This window comes from Aplidium turbinatum, chromosome 2 (genome assembly GCF_918807975.1).
Source record: "Aplidium turbinatum chromosome 2, kaAplTurb1.1, whole genome shotgun sequence".
NCBI lineage: Eukaryota > Metazoa > Chordata > Ascidiacea > Aplousobranchia > Polyclinidae > Aplidium > Aplidium turbinatum.
In genome coordinates, this window is record NC_137473.1 from 46,264,147 (window position 1) to 46,287,175 (window position 23,029).

At 36.7% G+C, this 23,029-nt stretch overlaps 1 protein-coding gene across 1 annotated transcript in view; it reads right to left on the reverse strand.

Moving 5' to 3' along the window:
* LOC145787423 (triple functional domain protein-like) overlaps positions 1 to 23,029 on the reverse strand; it is a 69,841-nt gene that overhangs the window by 4,605 nt on the left and 42,207 nt on the right. Inside the window, exons 36-51 of the mRNA XM_082599169.1 lie at positions 16,976 to 16,980; positions 11,311 to 11,421; positions 9,516 to 9,694; positions 8,263 to 8,421; positions 7,369 to 7,509; positions 6,849 to 6,917; positions 6,017 to 6,199; positions 5,487 to 5,641; positions 5,312 to 5,381; positions 4,693 to 4,875; positions 3,756 to 3,884; positions 3,285 to 3,451; positions 2,673 to 2,848; positions 1,655 to 1,774; positions 720 to 922; positions 244 to 317 (exon numbers count right to left, since the gene is read on the reverse strand). Coding sequence (XP_082455295.1) covers positions 244 to 317; positions 720 to 922; positions 1,655 to 1,774; positions 2,673 to 2,848; positions 3,285 to 3,451; positions 3,756 to 3,884; positions 4,693 to 4,875; positions 5,312 to 5,381; positions 5,487 to 5,641; positions 6,017 to 6,199; positions 6,849 to 6,917; positions 7,369 to 7,509; positions 8,263 to 8,421; positions 9,516 to 9,694; positions 11,311 to 11,421; positions 16,976 to 16,980 — 2,124 coding nt within the window. The remainder of the gene's footprint in view (positions 1 to 243; positions 318 to 719; positions 923 to 1,654; positions 1,775 to 2,672; positions 2,849 to 3,284; positions 3,452 to 3,755; positions 3,885 to 4,692; positions 4,876 to 5,311; positions 5,382 to 5,486; positions 5,642 to 6,016; positions 6,200 to 6,848; positions 6,918 to 7,368; positions 7,510 to 8,262; positions 8,422 to 9,515; positions 9,695 to 11,310; positions 11,422 to 16,975; positions 16,981 to 23,029) is intronic.

Genomic DNA, 23,029 nt, shown 5'->3' on the forward strand with positions numbered 1-23,029 from the left:
TGAAATGTTTTTTTTTTTAAACTGATCATAAGCAACAGCTTGAAGATACAAAAATAACTTAAGTAATCCTTACGTAAACGCAGAGTAAAATTAAAAGGCAAAAACGTTTATCATGTGAGCTTTAAAAACAAAACGAACAAAAAGAAAAACTTGCACTCAATACAACACCAATTGATCGAGTTTATTATACAAATCGTCTTAGATTACACAGTACACTTGCATAAAATGGAGAAATACACTTACTGGTTTGGCGCAGTGGCTTGATGGGAAGGTAGAACAGGGAAAGGTGGCGTTGGAGCTCGATGGGACTCACTGACCTGAACATGAGAGACGAGTGTAAAACAAAAGATCATTGATTCGGTGGGGTAGGTTACAATAAAAAGTTTTGAACATTGTTTTGCCTGATTCCAATGCGTCTGCAGTCTACATTCTAACATGCTACAGAAATAAAAAGACAAAGGTCAGCGTGGTTTCAGAAAAATTCTTCTGAAGTCAAATTGTTAAACAATCGACATTATTCAGTGATGCTTGCTTGGACACCAATGTCCCGTTCCATTTCCTTCCCAAAGAGATTAGTTTATGTGGGAGGTAAAAACTGAACCTTCAATGATGACTACTAATCCAGAACTACACAGAAGTGATTTGTTACACTTAGATGGCGATAACTTCCACATGACAACCATCATCGACCATTAATATATTTCTCACATAACCCTTACCTTTGATTGCGTTGGATTTTCGTTTGCTTGTTTTGACCGCGGTGGTGGGCACGTTGTCTCGCTACTGCCGCCCAGTGGAGAACAACACGGAGATGGACCGGCCGGTAGGTTGCTCACCGAGCCAGTAGTCGACGATGGAATGGTCAATTCCCCACCACCCAGATCACAGTTTAAATTAATATTCGGAGTGGGACGAAAAGACGCTGAAAACATTAAAAATCAACGCTTGCTGAGTATAATCGATAACTTTGTGCTACCGTCAAAACAATTTTACGAAATATTTGTAATGTCCAAGTATTTATGTGCGAAAATTTGCCTAGTTTTAAACTTTTTCGCGCTCAGTTTATTCGCGCAGTTTGATTGAAAAATCCAGACGGTTGCAAAGCACTAGATTCCTGATACAACTTCTTGGAATATGAAAAAAATTAGAATTCTAAATTTTTGTCCCCAAACAACATTGATATTTTCAATCTAACGCATTTCCAAAAGAAATCAATACATTTGTAGATATTCTGGTGCAAGCAAACTTTTTTGATGAACAATGTTTAAACACGATGCTGGGCGTAAAAGAGTTAAACTAACGAAAAAATGAAAATGATTTGACAAAGTTAGTAGAAAAAAAAAAGTTTATTGCAGCTCACTTCCACATAAAAACCACCATTTTCACAAGTGCATGTGTTGCTTCTAAAACTTTAGAAAACCAACAAACTTGTGCACGTTTCCTCAAATAAATCAATGAAAAACGTTTTCAAGACAAACAAATCGTCTCCCCCTTTCCACTAACACAAATTAACTCCCAGACAGCAAAATCCATCATTTTTACATTGATTTAACGTCTGCAGAGGTTTGCAGATTCGGACATTGAATCAATGTAAAAATGACGGATTTTGCTGTCTGGGTCATTGACAAGCAACAGAAGTTTATGCAAAACTTACATAAAAATGGCTTCGAGGTCGCGCTAGATCTACCATTGGAGTTGTTGTTATTGCAGTTGCTGGCATTGCTGCTGGTGCTTTCAAGCTGCTGCCGTTGGTAGGAAATGGGTTGCTGCAGAGCTGGAAGAGAAACAAAGTGGTTGGTTGTTGACTTGAAGTCGAAAGACAGACATCATCGATTGCTCTCATAATCACTTCATCTGAATGTCAATATTTTCCCACTTGTTTTGGTATGCATAAGCATTGAGCAACCTACATGGTGTCATGATAACGTGTAGCCGAATGATGTTTACAAGAAACAGTGGTATCTAAGTAAGATTTTAATAAGTAGCTTCGTGGATTTGAGGAAGAATGCTGAATATTTTACGAAAGAGAAAAATCACAAACGAAAAATACACTAGGCTGCAGCACTTACATCTTTAGAATGCACACCAACATGGAAATTCTACAAACCATTAAAACTGAAATTCAAAGACAACTGCTAAAAGGAAAAATGAATAGAAAACAAAATTGTCCATGATATCAAAGACTGGACAGGACTTGATTAAAATAATCAATAGAAAAACGTTGCAAAATAAAAATTTGACGCTTCATTGCCTCTAACCCTCGACAGGAGGAAGGAACCTGATGGTGAAATAGTTTTTTATTATCATCATTGGATTGCTGATTAAAAGAACCGACTTGTAAATAATTAGATAAATTTTTCATTTTTGAGTTGATGCAACCTTCGGCATTAAAGAATGGGGTTCGCTATCTGGGCGGGTAAAACTAAAAGCTTTTTAGCTTGAAATCATGGGACAAAATTCCACTTGTCTCCAAATACATTTCTTTAAATCGATAATAATTATTTATCACAAACGAAGCTAACAAACATCACCGAGAGGCATGGCAACCCTGCACATTTTAGCAGGGTTGCCAAAGCATACTCCACTAAGTCAATTTCAAAATCGATTCAAACTGAATACGCAAAGGTAACTTTTTTTACAGTGATTTCAACAAGTGATCAACAGGAACCTACCATTCAAGAAGTCCAATTGATTGTCGAGCTGTTGCTTTATTCTTTCAACCCACTCCTGTTTCACATTCGGGGAACTTGCGTTTAGCTCCATGACGTCATCGCCGCTGCGAGAGGAAAGCGAAAACCGTGTCGGGGAAGTCCCTGGCTCTCGCAGAACGAGATCGGTGTTCTTGATGCTTGATGGAAAAGATGTTTTGTTTGAAAAAAACAACCAAACGTTGTGGAATTTTTGACAGAAGTTCACCTCACTGTATGTGTATTCAGATATGAGATGCTGGTTAAGCTGCGACTGAAATTTTAAGCTTTCAAATGCAAAACAAGTCACACATTGCGACACAGGCGTTGTTCAAAATGAGCCTAATTCTGCGAACGAGATACCAATCTCGGAAAACTCTCCAGTCGGTAAAGCGGTCGTTTTTTTACATAATATATATATCAATGTAAAAGAAATGATTGCTGCTTGGGTTATAATTCTTTGCATGCGCACAACGATGCCACAATACAGTAGTTGCAAGCCCACAAGTACCGAGATAAAAATCTCTGCTCAATGCTCATCAGACAACTTGAAGGATTAAAATATATTTTTCACAAAAGTAACTACTCAAAGTGTACCTAGTTTTGTAGACAAAGCCGTGTTCTTCGAGCTTTTTATCGACAAGTTCGGCAAAAACAACCGATTGTTCAAACAGGAAAACTTTTCGTTCCTTCTCTGTATTGGAACCTTGCGCGACCAGGAAGGTACTGTGAAGGAGAAGTTTCCCTTGAGCGGATATGCGGCCCTGGAGAAATTTTTTAGAAAATTAAAAAATTTAATTTTTACGAAACTACTGGAGCAATTGATGTTTCTTCTTCAAAATTTATTATTTGAATCAAAGAAAGTGACTATTTGTTTTGGAAAACGTCTGGAAACATTCAATCACATATAAAATTGTTAAAAAACAAAAATGTAATGAAAAACACACTCAATACATATGAACTTTGGCAGAGCTAAAAGTAAACTAAGTAGCTGGGTTCAGAGATAAGCTACTGTTTTCAAATGCATCAAAACAATGTCAAAATACATCACCATTACGGAATACTTACAGGAAATCCCTTCATCCTTGCTACCATCATCATATCGTTGGCCAGCTTAGGAACAACGTGCATCACTTGGACTGCTGCTTTCAAGTCGGTGCAATCTTCCCCAGCACGCTCAGTGAACTTAAGGAAGTCCTGGAGGAGTGTTTATGTTGAATTTTGCGCGTTAAATAATTGTTTATAAGATGTAAGGTTAATGTAACTTTGATAAACTGACCCCTGCTTCTGGTGTTAGACGCTTTGGGATTTGGCCAATAAAAAGAAAATTTAATTATATTATAACTTATCAATAAAATTTCATATACATTTGAAATCACCGAACGTTAGTTTTTACGATATCCTACGTAAAATAAATTTAAATTTGAAATTTTCATGTTTGCTATCATATTCATTCATAAATCAACCTTCGTATGAGATTATTATTATTCAAATTAAATCGACAGTGATTAAAAATCCAATATTGTTGAAAGAAACGAAATTGTAAGCGTAAGTTTTAACCTTGGCGTAATGCAACGCGAAAGATGTCAAAGAAATGAAATTGATTGCCAAAAACTTTTTCAAAAGCATTTAGGATGAATTCAAATCGATTTCCATATTTCTCATTAAAGATTCAGGAACCGTTCTTTCCAGTCACAAAAGATAAATACAAACACAAGACGAAGTCAATGCCAGTTGCATTCGTTTTATCAACATTTAATAGCGTATAAATAACGATGAAATGGCAAAAGGCAAAGAGAACGACTTAAATAAAAACGTGCCAAACCACCAAATAAGTCATGTTTTCTCGATTTTCACCATTTGCAAACGTTGAATCAATGTAAAAATAAACTTGCAAGTTGAGCAAAGAGCACTCCTTTCCCAGTAACTCTTGCAATAAAACTTTCTTAGATCTCGACTTACGTTTTCAAACACATTCAATTAACGTTAAATTACCATCACTGACCTTCAGTAGTAGTTGATACTTCATTATTCTCTGCACAGGTTTGATGAGGTAATCTGCAATGTCCAGTTTGGTGCCAAGCTCCAGTTGTATGTCCGTGAAGAAAGGCGACTTGTATTTGTGAACGAGGTACTCAGACAAAGGCTTGTTTTGGCAATATACCACGTACATGTGCAGCCGGCGTTCCTAGAGCAACATTTCCATTGTTACCAAGTCGTTTCGCAACACATATCAAGGCATTTCAGTTTTATGATAAACCTGAGAGCAAAATCTGTTATTTTTACGTTGATTCAACGTCTCCAAACGTCTGCAGACGAAGAATCAATGTAAAAACGACGGATTTTGTTGTCTGGGAACCTGAAAAGTAGGACTATTCCAAAGCAAAAATATTTTGTAAGATGTCGTTTTGTTTTAGAGTGAAATTTCTTTGTTATAATTTTATCTCAAATTGTTCGTTTTTTTAGTTAATTTCGATAAAAAGAAAAATCGTTTAAGAGCAGTTACAGCAAAAACTTAGCGACTTTTGAACTTTTGTGTTTGATAAGAGCTTGAAATCGATATTCGCCAAAAACCTATGCGCTTTACGCGACGCAAACACTCAGAAATAGACACAAAAACTCACATAGCGTTTAAAAAGCCGACCAAGATAAGAAGGATCATCCAAGCATTTGGTGATTTCTTTCAAAAAAGTGCTGAAAAAATAAAAAAGTTAGTCACAAAATACACGACTAAACACACCAGCGCAGTTCTGATGTTAAGTTTACATCACCAGAGGTTAAACCAACGCATAAACTCACTCTCGATGCCATTCATAGATCTGGGCAATGTTTCCAAACAAGACTCTCTCCTTTCCGGCGTCCTGGGGAAGTCCCCGTTCCAGTACCTTGACCATGTAGCCTTCTGTTGTCTTGGCAAGGTCGGCGACGTATTCCTTTTCAGTTTCAACTAATTCCTGAAAATTAAGTTGCAATTTAATCAATAACATTTTTGTGACGCAAAAATCGTGAGTTAGAGTTGTGAAAATATTTGAGCGGAGGTACCCCAGTCAGCAAATCAGAAATTTGTATTTTTGCTTCTCAGAAATATTTGTTCTGAAATAATCAAGACATCGATAAGTTACCAAAATACAAGTTTGTCATTAAACTTTTCACTAAAATCTCCTTTCGATTTCACCAACGATCCAAAAAGATACGTAGTCTGATAAAATAATCAAAAAAGTAGGGCGTATCACATTAAAATTGACAAATTCAAGTTTATTACATTTCAATTGAAAGAACTTCAACAGTATTTGCGACGCTACTTCCAAAAAATACAACTATTTTCTTACCATCAAAACATATTGTCTTCTTTGAAGAGAAAGCTCAGCTTCGTTCTTGACAGGTTTGTCACCGGAAGAAACCGGTTCGTTACCAGCGCCAGCTTCTTCGCTATTGCTCAAATCGGTCTCTGGAAGAGCATCCATAGAGTCTCCTTCTTGGTTGTTGCTGGAAGATTGTTTCTTTTCCGGCGTCTGGTGGAAAGGTTTCAATCAAAACTTTGGCATTCAATTAAAAACTGAAACGCAGAGTCTTCAGTGCGCTACCATAAGAAGTCGTTCTAAATTTTTTAGAACACAAGACAGCAACAAGCAAATCTTTCTCTTGAAATTTAAAATCCATGCACTAACAGTGCAACATTCACAGATGAAGCACATCGACCGATTAAGATGTTTAATTTATGGACTATTTTTCCCTTATGCACTAAGCTTTAATCTACGGGTTAAAACAGTTGATTACTGATCCACAGATAAACTTTGCACAAAGTGATTCTCGATTAACTAATCAGACGTTTAGCTTAAGCGGTCGCTTGAAAGATCTCCTGCTGGTGCATCTTATGCTTATACAAGGTTTATATTGTCAAAAACCCAATTCAAGCATGAAATTATGGATTAATAAGTTGAAAATTCTTGACATGAGTTTGACCTTGTAATCTTGTGGCCTGATGAATATCCAGCAAAACTCATTACTTTTCACATCGTTTCAACATCGCCCGACTTCGTTTTTGCTTGTAATACAACGAATGATAAACTGAGAAAATAAACTAATGTCCAATATCGATTAATTCTTGATTAAGAGAAAACATAGTCTTGATGTAACGTTAAATTTTACTTAATTCCTTACCCTCTTCATCCATACGTCATCGTCCAAGCAGTTCACCCCGTTAGGTTGCTTGGAATGAGTTGGTGTTTTCTGAAAAAAAAATGGGCGTTTGAGCAAAGAAACTGAAAAGTTATATTGTATTAACGCATGAAAGCGTTGAAATAATGCAAAAATTTCCGGGAATTCGTGTTTCGCAACAGCTTTGATAAGCCGACAACAATTTTTCGAAATTTGAAACTGGATACCGTAACTATCTAGCAAGCAAGTCAGTTGCTTTTCATAATGATTTAGCATTTGTGGATGTTAAAATAATATCACAAAAGGACTGATTTTCCGATTAGATAAAGATGAGATTAGAATTCCACATTGAACAATACGTTTTGGTCTTCCACTGGAACGCAAAGTTGTGCACGCAAAGGTTGTTTTAAATCGTGTAATTGGAAATAAGATAAACGGATCGAGTCAGTAAAAATTTTTAAAAATATCAAGGCAAATTTGTTAGGAATTCTTGCTTTACTTCACCGAAAATGAGCAAAATTACCGGGAATTTTTCACTCAAAATGTCCTCCATTTCTTTCCGAAGATCTTTGGAGTGGGAAAGGCTTAAATTGGCAGTCTTACTGCCGAACATATCCCCCCCTTGGCTGGATGAATTTGAAGCCAATGAACATGCAGACGAACACTAAAACATGCAAACAGAAAAGACAACACAGAGATTATTATTATGATGATGATGACTGTTGTTGTCTCAAGCAACAACAGCACAGAAGCAAAAGCAATAAAATAAGTAAAATAAAAGCACAGACGACCAGCTGCAGAGGATGCAAGAGTTGACTAGTTTTACATTGGTTTTAATACGTTCAGAGACGTAAAATCAATGTAAAAACAGTAAACTTTGACAGCTGCAAAATCGCAAATCACAACCACATTTGACATAGAGACGTGAATTGGTCAATGTTGTACTCAGGCAGCAAAATCCATCCTTTTAACAATGTAAAGAATAACTGATTTTGCTGTGTGGGTATTTACAACCAACTGATAAGCAAGTGAGAATTACCACAAAAATAGAAAAGAATGTCGTTTTTTTTTCTGGTGAAAAAAAAACGACAACCAAATCTTATGCCATGAAAATTAAAAAGTGTTGATAAGAAAATTAGAAACTCTTTCATTAGTCAACAATCAAACAATCCAAATTTAAGCTTATCACTAAGCCTCTCTGGACAGCAGTGTGCAAAACCTGTCGCTTTTGCATGAAAAATACGCTCTACGACGTTGTCATCGTAGAACAGGAAAATGTTAAGGCAAACTGGTCAATTTATATTTTTCGTCATTTAAACATCATTTAAAAAACAACAGCAAAGCTACGTGCAGAAGACATAACAACACAAAGAAAAAGCATCACAATGCCAACGACAAACACAGGTTGAAGACACACCTGACTTCCCATGGCATCGAGAGTGAGTTTGCTTCCAACGATTTGCATCGGAGGAGGAAGAGCTTCGGGAAGATCTTCCTCCTCATTGCTATCTGTGACAAGATTCTTTACAGATGAAACTCCTTGCATCACAGGACTCGCTTTTCCATTGCTCTTGGTCTGAAGAAAGTCAAGCACTTTGATAATTTTTTTACAACACCGGAAACATATAAATGTGTTTACTGTTGAGTGTGAAAAATTTGCTTAACAATGTCGGTGAGTTCTAGAGCCAACTCCACATGTCTCATTCGGAAAATCCAGGCTGCTCAAGCCACTCGAAAGGTCGAAGAATTTTAAACTGAAAATTGTTGCTGGCGGTCTGCTGCTGAAAATTAGTTTTACAGACACAGCACGGTGATTGGTGAAGCTCGTAGCCCCATGTGCATGCCACTGCCAAATCTTAGTAAGCCGATACCGCAGCTAAGTCGGTTTCGCGCTATCCACAGATCTCCTAAGAAATTTCAGTCAGGAAGTTTAAAATCGGCTCGTGTGGCTTATTGGGTGTTGATTTGGAGAAGGAGGAGCTAGTTTGACAATCAGCTTTCTACTGATAGATATTGGAGAACTTGAGTAGCAAAGATAAATGCAGTAGGTCTGCAAGAGGAGAGTGTGTCAAAATCAACATTCTGAAACGGAAGAATCCGCACCGGTGACTTTACATTCATGACTAAGATTAGGTTCGATTTCATGACGATTCAAAGCCCATTGTAGTTGCATTGATTCAACGTCAGTTTAAATACACACCTGGCCGCGATAGCAGAGAAACTGTTTGGGCAATTATCTCGAAGTAAGTAAAGTCAAGTGTTTCTCGGCAGTCGAGTGTAGCAGGAACTCAGCGATAGACACGTGTTTCGCCCATTAGGCTGGGCTCATCAGTACCGCACCACTAGTTCCTGCTCCAAAGGTCACTGCCTTAAAGTAGAAACTAACAGTAAATGCGGCCGCCATTATGGGAGGCAACACATTGAAAAAACATTGATTTCAAGTTGAAACCAAAAAAAATCTCCTCCTTTTCTTGGGCATCTCTAATGTTCGTTTCGTTCTCAATAACAAAATCAAGATTTACAGAAGTTGAATCAATGCAAAAAACAACTAATATTGTCAATTGCTTTCTTAGAAATAAAATTATCAGTAGCTAGTTCTCTTTCATATTTCGTTCAATAACAAAAATACCGCTAGAACTTACAGGTGAAATTAAACTTCCAATATCCTACCTTTTTCAAACTCCTATTCGTTGGGGAGCCATCAACCTGCGTAGGCACAGAAGAGGGGTCTTGCTCGGGGGAGGTCTGCTGCATATGCCCCTGCGTTTTGTGTTCGGACATTTTGTGGACAGTGGCACTTCCACTCAAAACTTTCTTTTTGGAACTCGAAGTGAGCCATTTCCGAAAGCCTAAAATCGATTAGGAGCTAGTTAGATAGCGTCACTGCCGTCTAATGTAGCCACCGATCAATAATTAATTTAGTGACGCAATCAACAATAAATGATAGGAATTTCCCACTGGGGCCACAGATCTTTCTGCTGATATTTGAACCCACCGGTTGTACTAATGTACTAACAGCTGAGCTCGACAGCTCGTAATTTACGGGACAAAAGGAAGATTTAGTTTTAAAGAAGAAACAAAATTGGATTGTCGATTGTTTTTATTGTCGATTACCTTAAAAAGCCACAGTAAGGAAACTAAAATTCCTGAAAAAGGGAAATATATGATCACATTGACCACACTCTTGCAACAGAATAGTCCTGACAGCTTCCATGCGGGATCTACTAGTACACTCAGCATGGTAGGGTTGGATTTAAATGTAATATCTTTTAATGTTATTGTATTTCTCAAATGTAGTTAATTATTTTTTTCCTGACGTGGGCGCAGCGCCCCGCCGAAAACGCTCGTATTTGGTGTTGGTTCTGTCACGGTTTGGGCAATGTTACGCAATCCGATTGTTTTCTCGTCCGTCTTCTGTCTGTCGCAGAGCATGACCATGGGCAGAGCAAAGCTATTTCTGTCCCAGACTTATACATCATGGTTGATGTACGATAAATGGTATTAATGCCACAAAAGAGTGCTCAATGCCAAGCGCAATGCTAAGCAGAGCTGTATCAAGTCAATTGAATCACGATTATCAAAGTGACCTTTACAGCTTAATTGTTTCACCCTTTGCGGGGTCGTCAGAACGTGCTTATGAATAGGGAGCAGTAAAAACCAGGTGACCATCAAGCTGCTTCAACCAACCAGCTGCTTTCTCAGTACATACCCACTACCCACTCATGCCAATGCGACGAGTGAGGTTAGAAGTCAAATGCCAAAATGCTTTGAAAATAATTCCATTTACTTTTTCACATTCGCTTTAAAATATTACTCAATCAGCTTTTGAAATCGAAAAAGTTGCGCTGCTTCAATTGGTAAAGAAAGATTGTAAGCTTTGGGGGGACAAATGATATGATTGGTTTGGTGTTGGTATCTACCATCGAACTGCAAAATCTATTTTGGCAACTAAATCCCAAACCAGAAAATGTCCTTTTTGGACTGATTCTGCAGACATTGAGTCTATAATAAAAGTCTGATATACTGGCGGATACCATCGTGGATTCGCATTCTAGTGGCGAATAAGGCTCGAACAAGACACAAGTAAGGTTGGTTGCTAAGTTGAAGTACAAATTTAAAGAAATATTTCGAAAAGATGAGACAATGAAAAAAGTCAAAGCACAAAATGAACATCACGATCAAGACTAAGATTGGCACAAAAATTGATAAATTTTCATGTGCAAGGTGGTAAAAGCTGCAACAAGTATTAGCAGCATACTAAACATGAAGCAATATCAAAAAAGATAACAGCTGGTCTGTTATGTAAATACAGCGTTATCGAAAAAAATATAAAATATTTTAAAAAAAACTTGAAAAACTACAGAACTTAAGTGTCTTTTAAACTGTTTGTGTTAATTATGTGTCAATGGATGTTTAAGTAATGTAAAATGAGACCAAATTGTGAAACATTTTTCTCAAAACGTACCAGATCGCTTTTCGTTAGGAAGCGTAGATGTAGATCCGTAAGAGTTTCCTGACTTGGACGAGCGAGAGTGGGAAATGGGATCTGCTCCAGAAGAGCCACCAGAGGTTAAATCTGCCTCTGATCCTCCTACAAAGCATGTGATAGGTTAAAATAGATCAGTGTCGGAACAACACTGCTAATATGAAGTCGCATGGTATTAAAACGTATCAAAACTATTAAAATCCAAGGTCTTGGGTATGAATAATACCTGTAGTAATTATTATTGTTATTATTAAAGGATCACTATTTTAATAATAATAACAAACGTAAGATATAAGCAATAAACATGTGAAAAACAGACTTGAACTAACTGTACTCCAAAAGGGACAAAAGTAAAGATAACTCTACTTCAGGAACTATTTATGAAATCAAGTTGAGTTATCGGAAAAACAAATCTACTTCTACTTCTAAGTTCTAGTTGAACAATTGAACATGCGAGTGGACTTTTTCAGTTTAGTGGTAAAAATGTATATACCTTCTTTTTATGAAAATCATGAAACTATTTATGAAATCAAGTTGAGTTATCGGAAAAACAAATCTACTTCTACTTCTAAGTTCTAGTTGAACAATTGAACATGCGAGTGGACTTTTTCAGTTTAGTGGTAAAAATGTATATACCTTCTTTTTCGGAAAAGCCGTCTTCAATAAAACAATGTGAGAAGGGGCAATGCCTCAGCAAGTTATAACAATCCATTTAAGAAAGCATGATAGACAGCAATTATTTACAAACCCTGTCTGCATTAAAACGTGTCAGTGTGTTACACCGATTTAGGGTTGGGCAGTCATTTCTCAAGCGTTGTTTGCTGGCATGCTACGGGAAAAAATACGAACAAAAATGTGTGATCGACTGTTTTAATTCGTTATTTGATCAACACAGCGTTAAATAATGTTGTTTTAAGGTTGGCAATTGGCATTGTTTAAAATAAAAAAAATAAAATAAAAAACACGTGAAGGTCAAGAGAGTATTTCAAGCGTTGATGTCACCGAATAACTCCCTTATGGTATGCATAACTTATAAGTAAGCCAATAAGTCAAGTGGTGTGAGATTCTCTATCGACCGAAAATGCTTTCAACAAACCTTTAAAACGAAATTACAGTCAAACTGCATAACATTAATTAATGCATAACTCATCAATGTCATCATGAAGAATGCTGGGAAGGCGATATAAAACAGAGGTTCTTGGTTTTTCATTAGCAGCTAAAAATTGATCAATAAACGGCTCAACGGAAGACTGTAAGTGATCTATGATGGATTATATCCAGGCAGCACATCATTCCTTTTTTGCACTAAAAGAGCTGTGGAGAATTTGAAATGGCAAGTGTTTGATTTGTGAAAGGAAAACAGCAATTGGGTGAAGAACGCAACGTCTTTTTTTAAGTGAACTGTGATAGAGGACAGAGGTGGTATGTTACAGTCGATGTGCAGACGTTGAACCAATGTAAAAAAGGCACATTTAGTGGATGAGATGGGTTCAAGGCGATTTGTTTCATGACAACCATTGTTCCAGCAAATATATAATAGTTGGATTTAAACCTATATGTCTTTCACCTGTGCGCTCATGCAGAAAAGCTTCTGCATTAATTTACTATCACAAAACGTAAAATCATATTTCCACTTCAATGCAAGTCATGTCTCTTCTGAGACATTTTCGAGTCTGCAAATTTGTGGATTTACGCAGATGAAAATGAGTTTCTTACATCACCAAACGTTGAAAAACAACCATTTGTAAAATCCTCAGAACCATACAATGATACAGAACACTAACAAATGTTACAATGAAATTTTGTAGCATTTTCTCGATTATTTAACATTACAGATCGTTAAGAAGATGTAAAATATAACTAAAATGCACACAAAGTGTCGACTTTCTTCGTTCATTTTGACCTTGTGTGTTGTGGCTTAGTTTTCGCAAATATAATTATGTCTGGGTATGCAAATGTTTCGAAATATGTCTAGTTGTCTACAGTAATTTTCAGGGTGACAAGCATTTAAACTGTTACAAAAGCTGCATTGAAAAAAAAGTTAAGTTTTTGTAGTGGCGATGTTTTTGGATACAATGTATATTTTTTCAAAAAAAGGCAAATGCATCAACTCAGCCTTAGTTGCATCGCGCAGAACAATCAAGTCATCTGCCAATGAGGAACCATTATGATTCACGTGCCCTTAGTGACAGTCTACAAATAGTAGACTAACTAGGCCAGAAGGCCACGTATAATATTTTGCTGCTGGCATGTTCTTGTTGCGTTGAAGGTTATGCACATTACAAAAGCAAAAGATAATGAAATGAAACATACGGAATCAAATTTAAAAACGGTTTTACAGCGGTGCCGTATCAATTTCAGGTAGCTGAAACAACTTGATAGAAGCATGCGAAAGGAATACACAATTACTTGACAAAAACCATGTACAAAACAACCTCACAGCTTGGATAAATGGTCAATTGGTCATGACCACGAATAAAAAAATTACTCTAACAAATGCATGTACACCCGGACCTCATGAACATGAAACCACCAAAACAAGCCCGACTGAACATTGGCGCATCTTTTCATCATGAAGAGTATTTACAAAAATCAAAAAACTTTCGGAGTTTTCAAGCAGCACGGCTAGCCTCAGCCCATGCAAACTGCCAACTGATTAAAGTTATACTGTAAGACTGACCTAAAGACAACAGCAAGATGTTCTGGAGCTATTACAATATGCACACCAATTTTCACACCAATTTTCACACCGTGATTGCTTTAATAACTCATGACTATAAAACAAAACACAGCTAACGGAGTGGCAGTTATTACTGGATTTTTACGCAGGTGGGCTATAACAACTGAATATTGAATCTGCAACACGCGCCGCCACCGCACAAAAGAAAATATTGCTGTTAAACCAACACGAAACATGAAGGGTGTTGAATAGAAAACAACCGGGGCAACAGAAAGATTTTGTTTGTTTGCAATTTGCTTAGTTAGCAATTTCCATATTTACCATAAGCTAGGTCAGCAATGACCGTGATTTGCTACATGTCGCAAGAAGGAAGCATCAGGCTATCTGTGAAGCTTTATCGTGCCCGGTTGCTTTTTAAAGTTCAATGCTGTAAATCGATTTTTGCCTGAAATGGTTTGCAACAAACCATCAAAACGTCACGTTCAAATGGAAAGCTAGAGTCAAAAATCTCCAAAAATCAATTCCGACTCTAAGATATTTTTACAAACTCTTCTGTTTGCGCTTTGGTAGAGGTTGGTAGAGGAAGAGGTTGTAGCAATGCATAAAAGCGGATTTTGCACACGAGAAACAAGATACTCTAACAGCCTGGTGTATTTCTATAGACAGATAAAGGAAAGTGATACAAACTGTCGGTGACTTATCGGTCATGTCATTGCTCACGTGGAATGATAGAAACTGGTAAGAACTGCGTCGTTTGAACAAACGATTGACTGCTATAGTGCTATAAGGTCTACGTCTAAATGCAAGTTAATCTCTTCCTTGTTCTACTTACAAATGATCACTTTTACTGTAAAAACTGCACTTCCTTAAATAAAATCTGAGCATAGCAGTCCAAGTAAATACTGTATTCAGGAAAATCTCTGATTTCTACTTCAGCTGCATACCTTGTCACGCCAATATACTCTCAGGAGCAGCAGCAACACAAAAATCGTAATTTGAACTGCTAAACATTGCACTTAGCATTGGGTACGCTTTTGTCGTATCAATACCATTGATTGGGTATATTCTATACATATCTACAGTTGTGCGCATAATGTACATCGATAGCTGTAGCAGGAAGTAACTCTCTAGCTGGAAACATATGATGAAAACAGTGGTGTTAACCCCACGCTGCGAAAGTCACAGCAAATTAGATTAATTCGACTGAGGTCAGGATATGAAGTAAAGCGCTTGGGAATCGTGTACGTGTACATGTCAAGAATTCTGCTTCCATCCAAAAAAGACAGTAATTCCTGTTTGATGAATTACATCAGTTTTCCTATTGTAATGGACAAAAAAGCTGTCTTTTTTACATCTGTCCTGCAGATCAGTATAGTCATGGTTTTCAATAACATCTTAGCCGCCATTTGATTGCACTGTAGTTATATCGGAAAAAGACTGAAAACTCTAGCTTTTAAGTGCAGTACAAAAAGTGGCTTACTATAGTTAATATAGTCAAATGCTTAATAACTATATGCTTAATAACAGGAATGATGCTTCGACTTCCTTTAATTCGTTGTTGTACATTAGTATCCGTCTTATATCAAAACAATGACTAAATTATACTCGACCTTACAGCCCGCGTTCATGAATGAATACGAAACTTGCCTTAAATCGCTGACTTTTGGCTGCATCTGGCAACGAGTTGTTAGCCCAAGTCACAAAACCAACGCCAATACAAAGTCAGGCTGATTGAAATTTACGCAATAACAGTGAACTGACATAAATACCATAAAAAATCAAGCACAATGCAACATTGCAACAGGGCTGCTTCGATTAATGATTACCATTCTGACCACAGCAAACAAATGTCCAAAAACGCTTAATCCTTCATTGTGGACTGCATGTAATTTAACAAATTAAACATTTCCACAATAATAGAAAACTCATCTTCAATACTCTCATCTTGTTTCAATATATAATAGAAATTGTGGTCAACGGCACAGCTACTTAAACCACGAGTTGGCCTACCTGGTATGTGGAGACTATCAAATAACAATAGAATTAAAGCAATAAATCTCTCTTGTTTACATTTCGTGGCGCTATGCATTGATTTCTTCACGATTGCACTGGATGTTATCTTTGTAGCGGAATTCGTCATCATATCTTATCAACCTGTCCTTTGTCATGCAACCCTTGAAACGGAAAGACTTAAACGCTTCGGCTATTAAAGGGCGGTGCTTTGGCGAGTGATATAAAACCTACCGAGGAAGGGTTTTACTGATTTGTAAATCAAACTGTTGTTTCAGCTAAAGAAAGTATCAAATCAAATTGAAGAAAAAGCAGACTTGGGGAGATTGAACAGAATACCGTATCACAAGTTAGCGCATTCGCTATTACCTGGGCATGCTCTCAATCCAGCAAACAACCAACGACAAGTTGCAACAACAAATGACGTTTTAAAACTTGTATCTGTGTCATTTTTGTTCAGATTTCGAAGCATGTCTAAAGTTTGTCACTTGAGGTTTGGTGATCGTTAATAATAATCACCAAACATAAGTAGCATTCTTAGACTTATTGTATCACTTCAATGCTGCGATGTTAGAAAAAGCAAACCTTTGCAATTATGATCAATTAAAGATAGACATTTCACACCAAACAAGAAAGATCACAAAACTTACTGCTACATAGGCAAAGAGCATCTTTGCTAACGAAATCTGTCCTTTTTACATTGTTTGTATTTTGTGGACGTTGAATCAAAGGGAATTTTTGCTAGTTAACTGGTTAGGATAATGCTAATTTTTTAAAACCATAAACAGACATAATTCAGCAACAAAACTACATTTAACATTACAAAAACAATAAGCGAACGTTTTCGGCTAGTCAACGTAACTAAACGACAAATGTTGAAAATTGAATGAGGCTGTTCACCAGGCATTTAGATAGATAACACGATGCGTTCTACAAGTTCAAATTAAGCTGAACCAGGGCTGAACTATCACAAGACGTTTAAAGTGACAATCTGCTTTTATTCCGACGTTTCTTCAATCAGATACGACTGACTTCTTCAGGGGCCTACGCCAGGTAGTGAATACTTGTCTAGCATGGAAAAACACAGGACCATGTTGCTGAAATCCACTAAACATACAAAATAAAAATTCAACTTCTAGACAAAAAATTATCGCGCGCAAAACTTTAAAATATAGTTTCGGGAGAGAGTTTGCTTTTTTATACCAAAGACAGGCAAGACACAACAATACCACAGGGTTGAGCATTACAACAGTATATTTTTTACATATTTACAAATAGTTTATCATACAAACGTTTTCGGCTTAACTTAAGCCCTCATCAGGAATCTGCAAATATTTATAAAATACAATAAATTTCAACTTCTTGAAAGTAACTACCGTAACTAACTAACTAAACAACTAACTATAAGCATCAAGAAACACGCAACGATTAAAAGCAATAGTGTGGAAAACATACAGACAGACGGAAAACAAATTACATTAGGAAAAAGCAACTGCATGACTAAGTTGTTGCCTTTTCCTAATATAATTTGTTTTCCGTCTGTCTGTATGTTTTCCACACTATTGCTTTTAATCGTTGCGTGTTTCTTGATGCTTATAGTTAGTTGTTTAGTTAGTTAGTTACGGTAGTTACTTTCAAGAAGTTAAAATTTATTGTATTTTATAAATATTTGCAGATTCCTGATGAGGGCTTAAGTTAAGCAGAATACGTTTGAATGTTAAACTATTTGTAAATATGTAAAAAATATACTGTTGTAATGCTCAACCCTGTGGTATTGTTGTGTCTTGCCTATCTTTGGTATAAAAAAAACTTTAAAAGTAGATCGTTGATCTTTCTTGTTGATCGTTAACACTTGAACCTTTTTTTTTCTAGTTTCAAAGTTTTGCGCGCGATGACTTTTAGTAGATTAGTTGAAGTAATTGTAACCAGCTCAATCTGACACGCCTCCAGAAACCAGAATGAGCGTCCCACACATATCCTTTCGTTTGATGATCTTTTGTCGAAAGTGAAACGGTGGAAACTGAAGTAATGCGGTCATATGGCCAAGTCATGCAGACAAAAAAGGACAGAAACTGCATTGCATGTAACTCAAGGAAATAAAAGCCAAAAGATGAACAGCAGTCCACAAAAGAATTATTTTATCATTTGTCGTTCTGACAACGTTTTGCATAATTCACTCAGTGTGGATGTAGTACAACATCCTTCATTATAATTTTATCAACTTTCTATGACAATTGTCTACAATGAGCTGACCGTTGTTGATTTAAGCTGACTGTTGAATGTTGATTTAATACCGAAGAGACAACATAACCGACTCAATAACATTAACGTAATAATATCTCATCGTTGATTCGTGCTGACGATACTGAGCTTTGCTGCGAGCAACAGAAATGACAGAGTGACCAGCTAATAATATGAAGAATATGCGCAATCATGGTGAAATTTCAATCATCTTGAAACCCGCAATATTCAATTTAACTTTAGTCCTTCACGCCTGACGATGAACTACAACTACGTGGCAATTGCCATTGTTTGAATTTCATTTTTATTTTAAGAAATGGGAAAGCATGTTCATATCTACCAAAGCATGCACTGATGTATACGTGTTACAATGATTTACAAAGATTTCTTTTTCGACATTGTTTCTACATCTACAGTTATCATTTTTTGTGAAATAGTGCACCCATTTAGCCGGAATCCTGATCCCACCAACGGTTGTAACCATTGAGACGCAGTCACGTGATAAAAGTTCAAGCAAACTTCCTGAAGTCACTGGCACAAGAACAAGTTCACAAGACGTAAATATTGCATTAAAAAGACCAATAAAGCAGAAATAGAACTGTCGAAGGGAGAATATCACAACACGAAACACGAAGCTTACGCTCCTAAAAATTTCAACGTAACAACAAAATTCAAAGTGGACAAAGTTTAGATGCTTGTTGAACACCATGTAATAACTGTTTGACCGACGTGCCTTACTAAAGTAAAATGTTTCCCAACCACTGAACAAATGAAGTTCCTGTGCAATGAGCATTCAATGCAGTAAGCTTAGTGGAGTATACAAAACACATAAAGTTGTTCAGCGCTGCCAATATACATTTTATATGTACGATTGCAAGCTTGCAAATCTAATATCGGAACCTCGTACATCTGGTAATGAGAAAACAGAAGCAGTCCAGTATACAATACCGACGTCGAGTCAATCAACTAAATAACTGGCTTGACTAAACTAGAAAAGCCGCGACAGCAAAGACATTAGTAAGATAGACCTATATACTCAAAGCTGTTCGATCCCCAACAAAGGTGAAAGTAGCAAAATATGTCAAAAACAGATTCGCTTGGATGATTGGTAAGAATGTTTGAACAGAACTAAGTACAAAGCAGATCGCCATGGTACAAAGTAACACCCACCGTGCAAAGACGATGACTAGAAATAACTCAAGGATTTCACGCTTCGTAGCTTTATCAACTGGGCACCAGTTCTGAGAACTGTTTTTTATATGCACATTTTATCTACTGTTGCGAAAGTAATTTTAAAAAAACGAATGACCTATTCTTGAAAAAAGAAATAATCCTATCACATAATAGTTTAAACGCTGTCTACTGTTACGTGGTGTTACAAAAATAACAAAGGTTGACCAGTGACCAGTGACCACTATTTCAAATGCACTTGGTTTCTGGGTTATCAGGTTAATCAGCTACATGGTGACAGTGAAAAGACAAAATAATTTACAAGATGTAATCTGTCTTTTGACATTGATGCAACAAAAGGTTCTGAATTTTGATGTGCACTGTGAGCCAAGCCAGACAGGAAATCCTATCATTTTCATATTGATTCGACATACGTACGCGTTGCATTAATGTAAAAAAAATTGGATTTTGCAGTCTAAAAACTTCCTTTGGAAGTGGAGAAAAATAATCTAAAACAAAAGGATCAGAATAAACGGCTGAGTCCCATAATTTTGAAAATGACCCCTGACCCGGAAATCAGACAAAGAACTCCAAGATAAAACCTTGTGCTCGCCATGTCGAAGAAATAAAACTGACATTTGTTTTTATCATATCCAAGATAATTTACCGTCACTAAACGTTAAAACAACGTAGAAACAAGTGCATGCGTTAAAATTTAAATAAAAAACCTCAGCTACAAGTATGGCATAAACATAAAGAATCTTTCCTTGATAATATGCTAACAAATTTGTTCTTCGTTCATGGGTTGAGTTTTAAAAAAAAATCTGCCGTATGCTTTTTACTTTATTGACTGAAAACTAAAGAAACATAGTGTTTCTTTTTTTTTTGCAAAACATAGTACAAAGATTGCATTTTAAAACTTCATATATATAATTAACAGTACAAAAACTACTATGTATATTACAACATCGACCCTCAGACTAGTAAATTCTGTAAAATCTGATACTGTGCACTGTGTGCAGCCTCCTCTGAATACAAATCATCAGGATCTCCTTCTATACAGGAAATTCTTATTCAATGAAACTGAAGCGCCATTTACATACAAAGCATTTCAATTTGCGCTTTTCTATGATCTCAAGCTGTACGTGTTCAGTTCATGTTTGAGACTGGTGGGGTGAAGATTCAAGACTAGAGAAAGCAAGACAGTCAATCGCCGTGTCCTCTTTCATACAACATCAATAAGCCGTTGAAAATAGTTTGTGTGATATCCGTTAAGTTTGAAAGACTAATTTTGAACTCAATCGAAGCATGGCGATGCGTGATTCAAGACGAAAATGATGATACTTTAAGAGAAAGTGCTTTTTGGATATTCTAAATGTGAACTTTGCCAATTATTTATGTCAGATATCATAGCCCACCTGTGCGGAAGTGAGTAAAACACAGTAAAAAAAAGACGTTAAAATACTATTTTTAGATAATTTCAGACAGTTATCAAAAGTTGGCAAAATATGAAAAAGTCTGCAGAATGTAACAAATCAGGCCGTATCTCCAGGTAGCCAATAAAGTTTGGTGCCGTTGCATGACAATTTCAATGATGAATCCTCGCATTAATTGAACCAAGAATCACAAAACTAACCTTTGTATCTTCCATTTCCTAATTCCCCGGGGTATTGGTTGACGACAAACTTTTGACTCTTGAAGCGCATGGACAACTTCCTTATTTTACTTTCCATTGCTAACATTGGTAAATCCAAGTTTTATTTCACCAATATGCTCAAGCTACATTGTCACCATTTCGCGGTATATATGTGCGCAGGTTAAAAAACTTTAGTGTGAGCGGTCTCAAGCCCACACACTTAACTGCATACACAAGCAGGCAGTCCCAACAGGAAGCAGTGTTTGCAGCGCTGGTAACGCATCTAGTCCATGATGGAGCTTAGGAATACCAAACAGTTGCTCATATGGCCACGCATTTTTACTTACAACACCTGCGTACAAAATGTGATGATAAATTGCTGCATTTACGTGTATTTAATCACACAAAACGTTGTTTCAATCTAAACTGGGCCATTTTGACAAAATCATGAGCTGACCAGTGACCCGCACGGTAAACAGAAACGATTCTTTTTTGTGTCTACAGTTTTGTCCTCTCGTTTCAGCGCCAAAATAGTTCTGACATAACTGATGCTTCAACACTTGTCAAAAAACAACCATGAAATCTATCTGCCTTGCGAAAAAAAAATCGCTTAACCGCAAACGGAAACTTCCGATACTGCAGGCTGAAAGCTGGTCTAAATAGCAACGAACTACCTTTTTTCTATATTGCAACACGACGAAAATGTGTGCAACCCAAGTTGCCGACAATTGCGGCTTGTCTTTGCTGTTTCAACTTTCATCCTGACCTGAACTGCTGAGCAGAGACAGTAAGAAATGACTGACCCACTGACTGAAAGCAGTAAAAACTAAGAATTATTGCAGTCAAATGCGGCAGGTTAATCAAGATTTTCAAAACCGAGAAGCATTTCCGAAAGGAAACTGCATAAATTCAATTCAAAGCATGGCTAGTGGTACAGTGGCTAAAAACGAACAATTCTTGAGGTTTACCTAATTTTTTCAGCACCAGACACTTTTCAGCTCTGATCACATGTGTCCAATTGTCCTCATGCGCAAAATATGCAAAAGGGAAAACGTTTTATTATTTTTATTCAAGCAGAGAAAGTAAAAGATGATCTGAAGCTTTTATGGAGACGTTCAACGGAATATATTGATCCTTTTCATATTTAAATACACTTGACTGATGATCTCCACATAGATCAAACCTAATTTTGAAAACAAAATAGAAAAAAATTGTGGGGTTCACAAAACCAAGCACTGAACTCAAATTAATCAGAGTAACCTTCCAATAATGAAAGCTTGTTCAAATACATGACAAATTGATCAAAAAATCGATAAAAAATTTAATACATTATGACTTATCATCAATTGGTATGCACAGACCTTTATGAAGCAGCTGAATGGAAAGCTTGATGAGAAGTTTAACAAACCTGCCAATCAAACGATTGGAGATAACTAACACTTTTCGGATATTATTGCCTGTCTGGGGTTATATTTTGTTGCCATGCACAATCCGATGTAGGCTATACACACCAGTACTTGAGTCGCAAAATTTCTGGCTTAAATCGGGTACTTTTCAGGAGATTAGCCAACAAGTCTTCCACAAAACGACGTCACTCATTTTCTAAAAGGGTGACGTCAGCACGGTAACAAAAAAGAAAATTGGGTCTGATCGCCACGGTCTGATGCGCCTGCAAAGCATGACAGCATTCCAGAAACCAAATCAAGCATTTTTGTCTATGATTCAATGTTTAAACTCGTAGATTCAACAAAAATGCTAAGACGCGCTGACGAAAACGGATTCTTTCTGTTTTGAATGAAGTAAAGTTATTTTTACACCCCAAGCGTCTTTCAGCTTGTATGACGTAAGAACCATTCCCGCCAGTTTAGAAATATGTTCGAGAATTGAAACACTGTTTTGAAAGCACCGTACTTGCCACCACGCATAAACAACGCACGTAAAAAGTACACTCATTTGCGCTT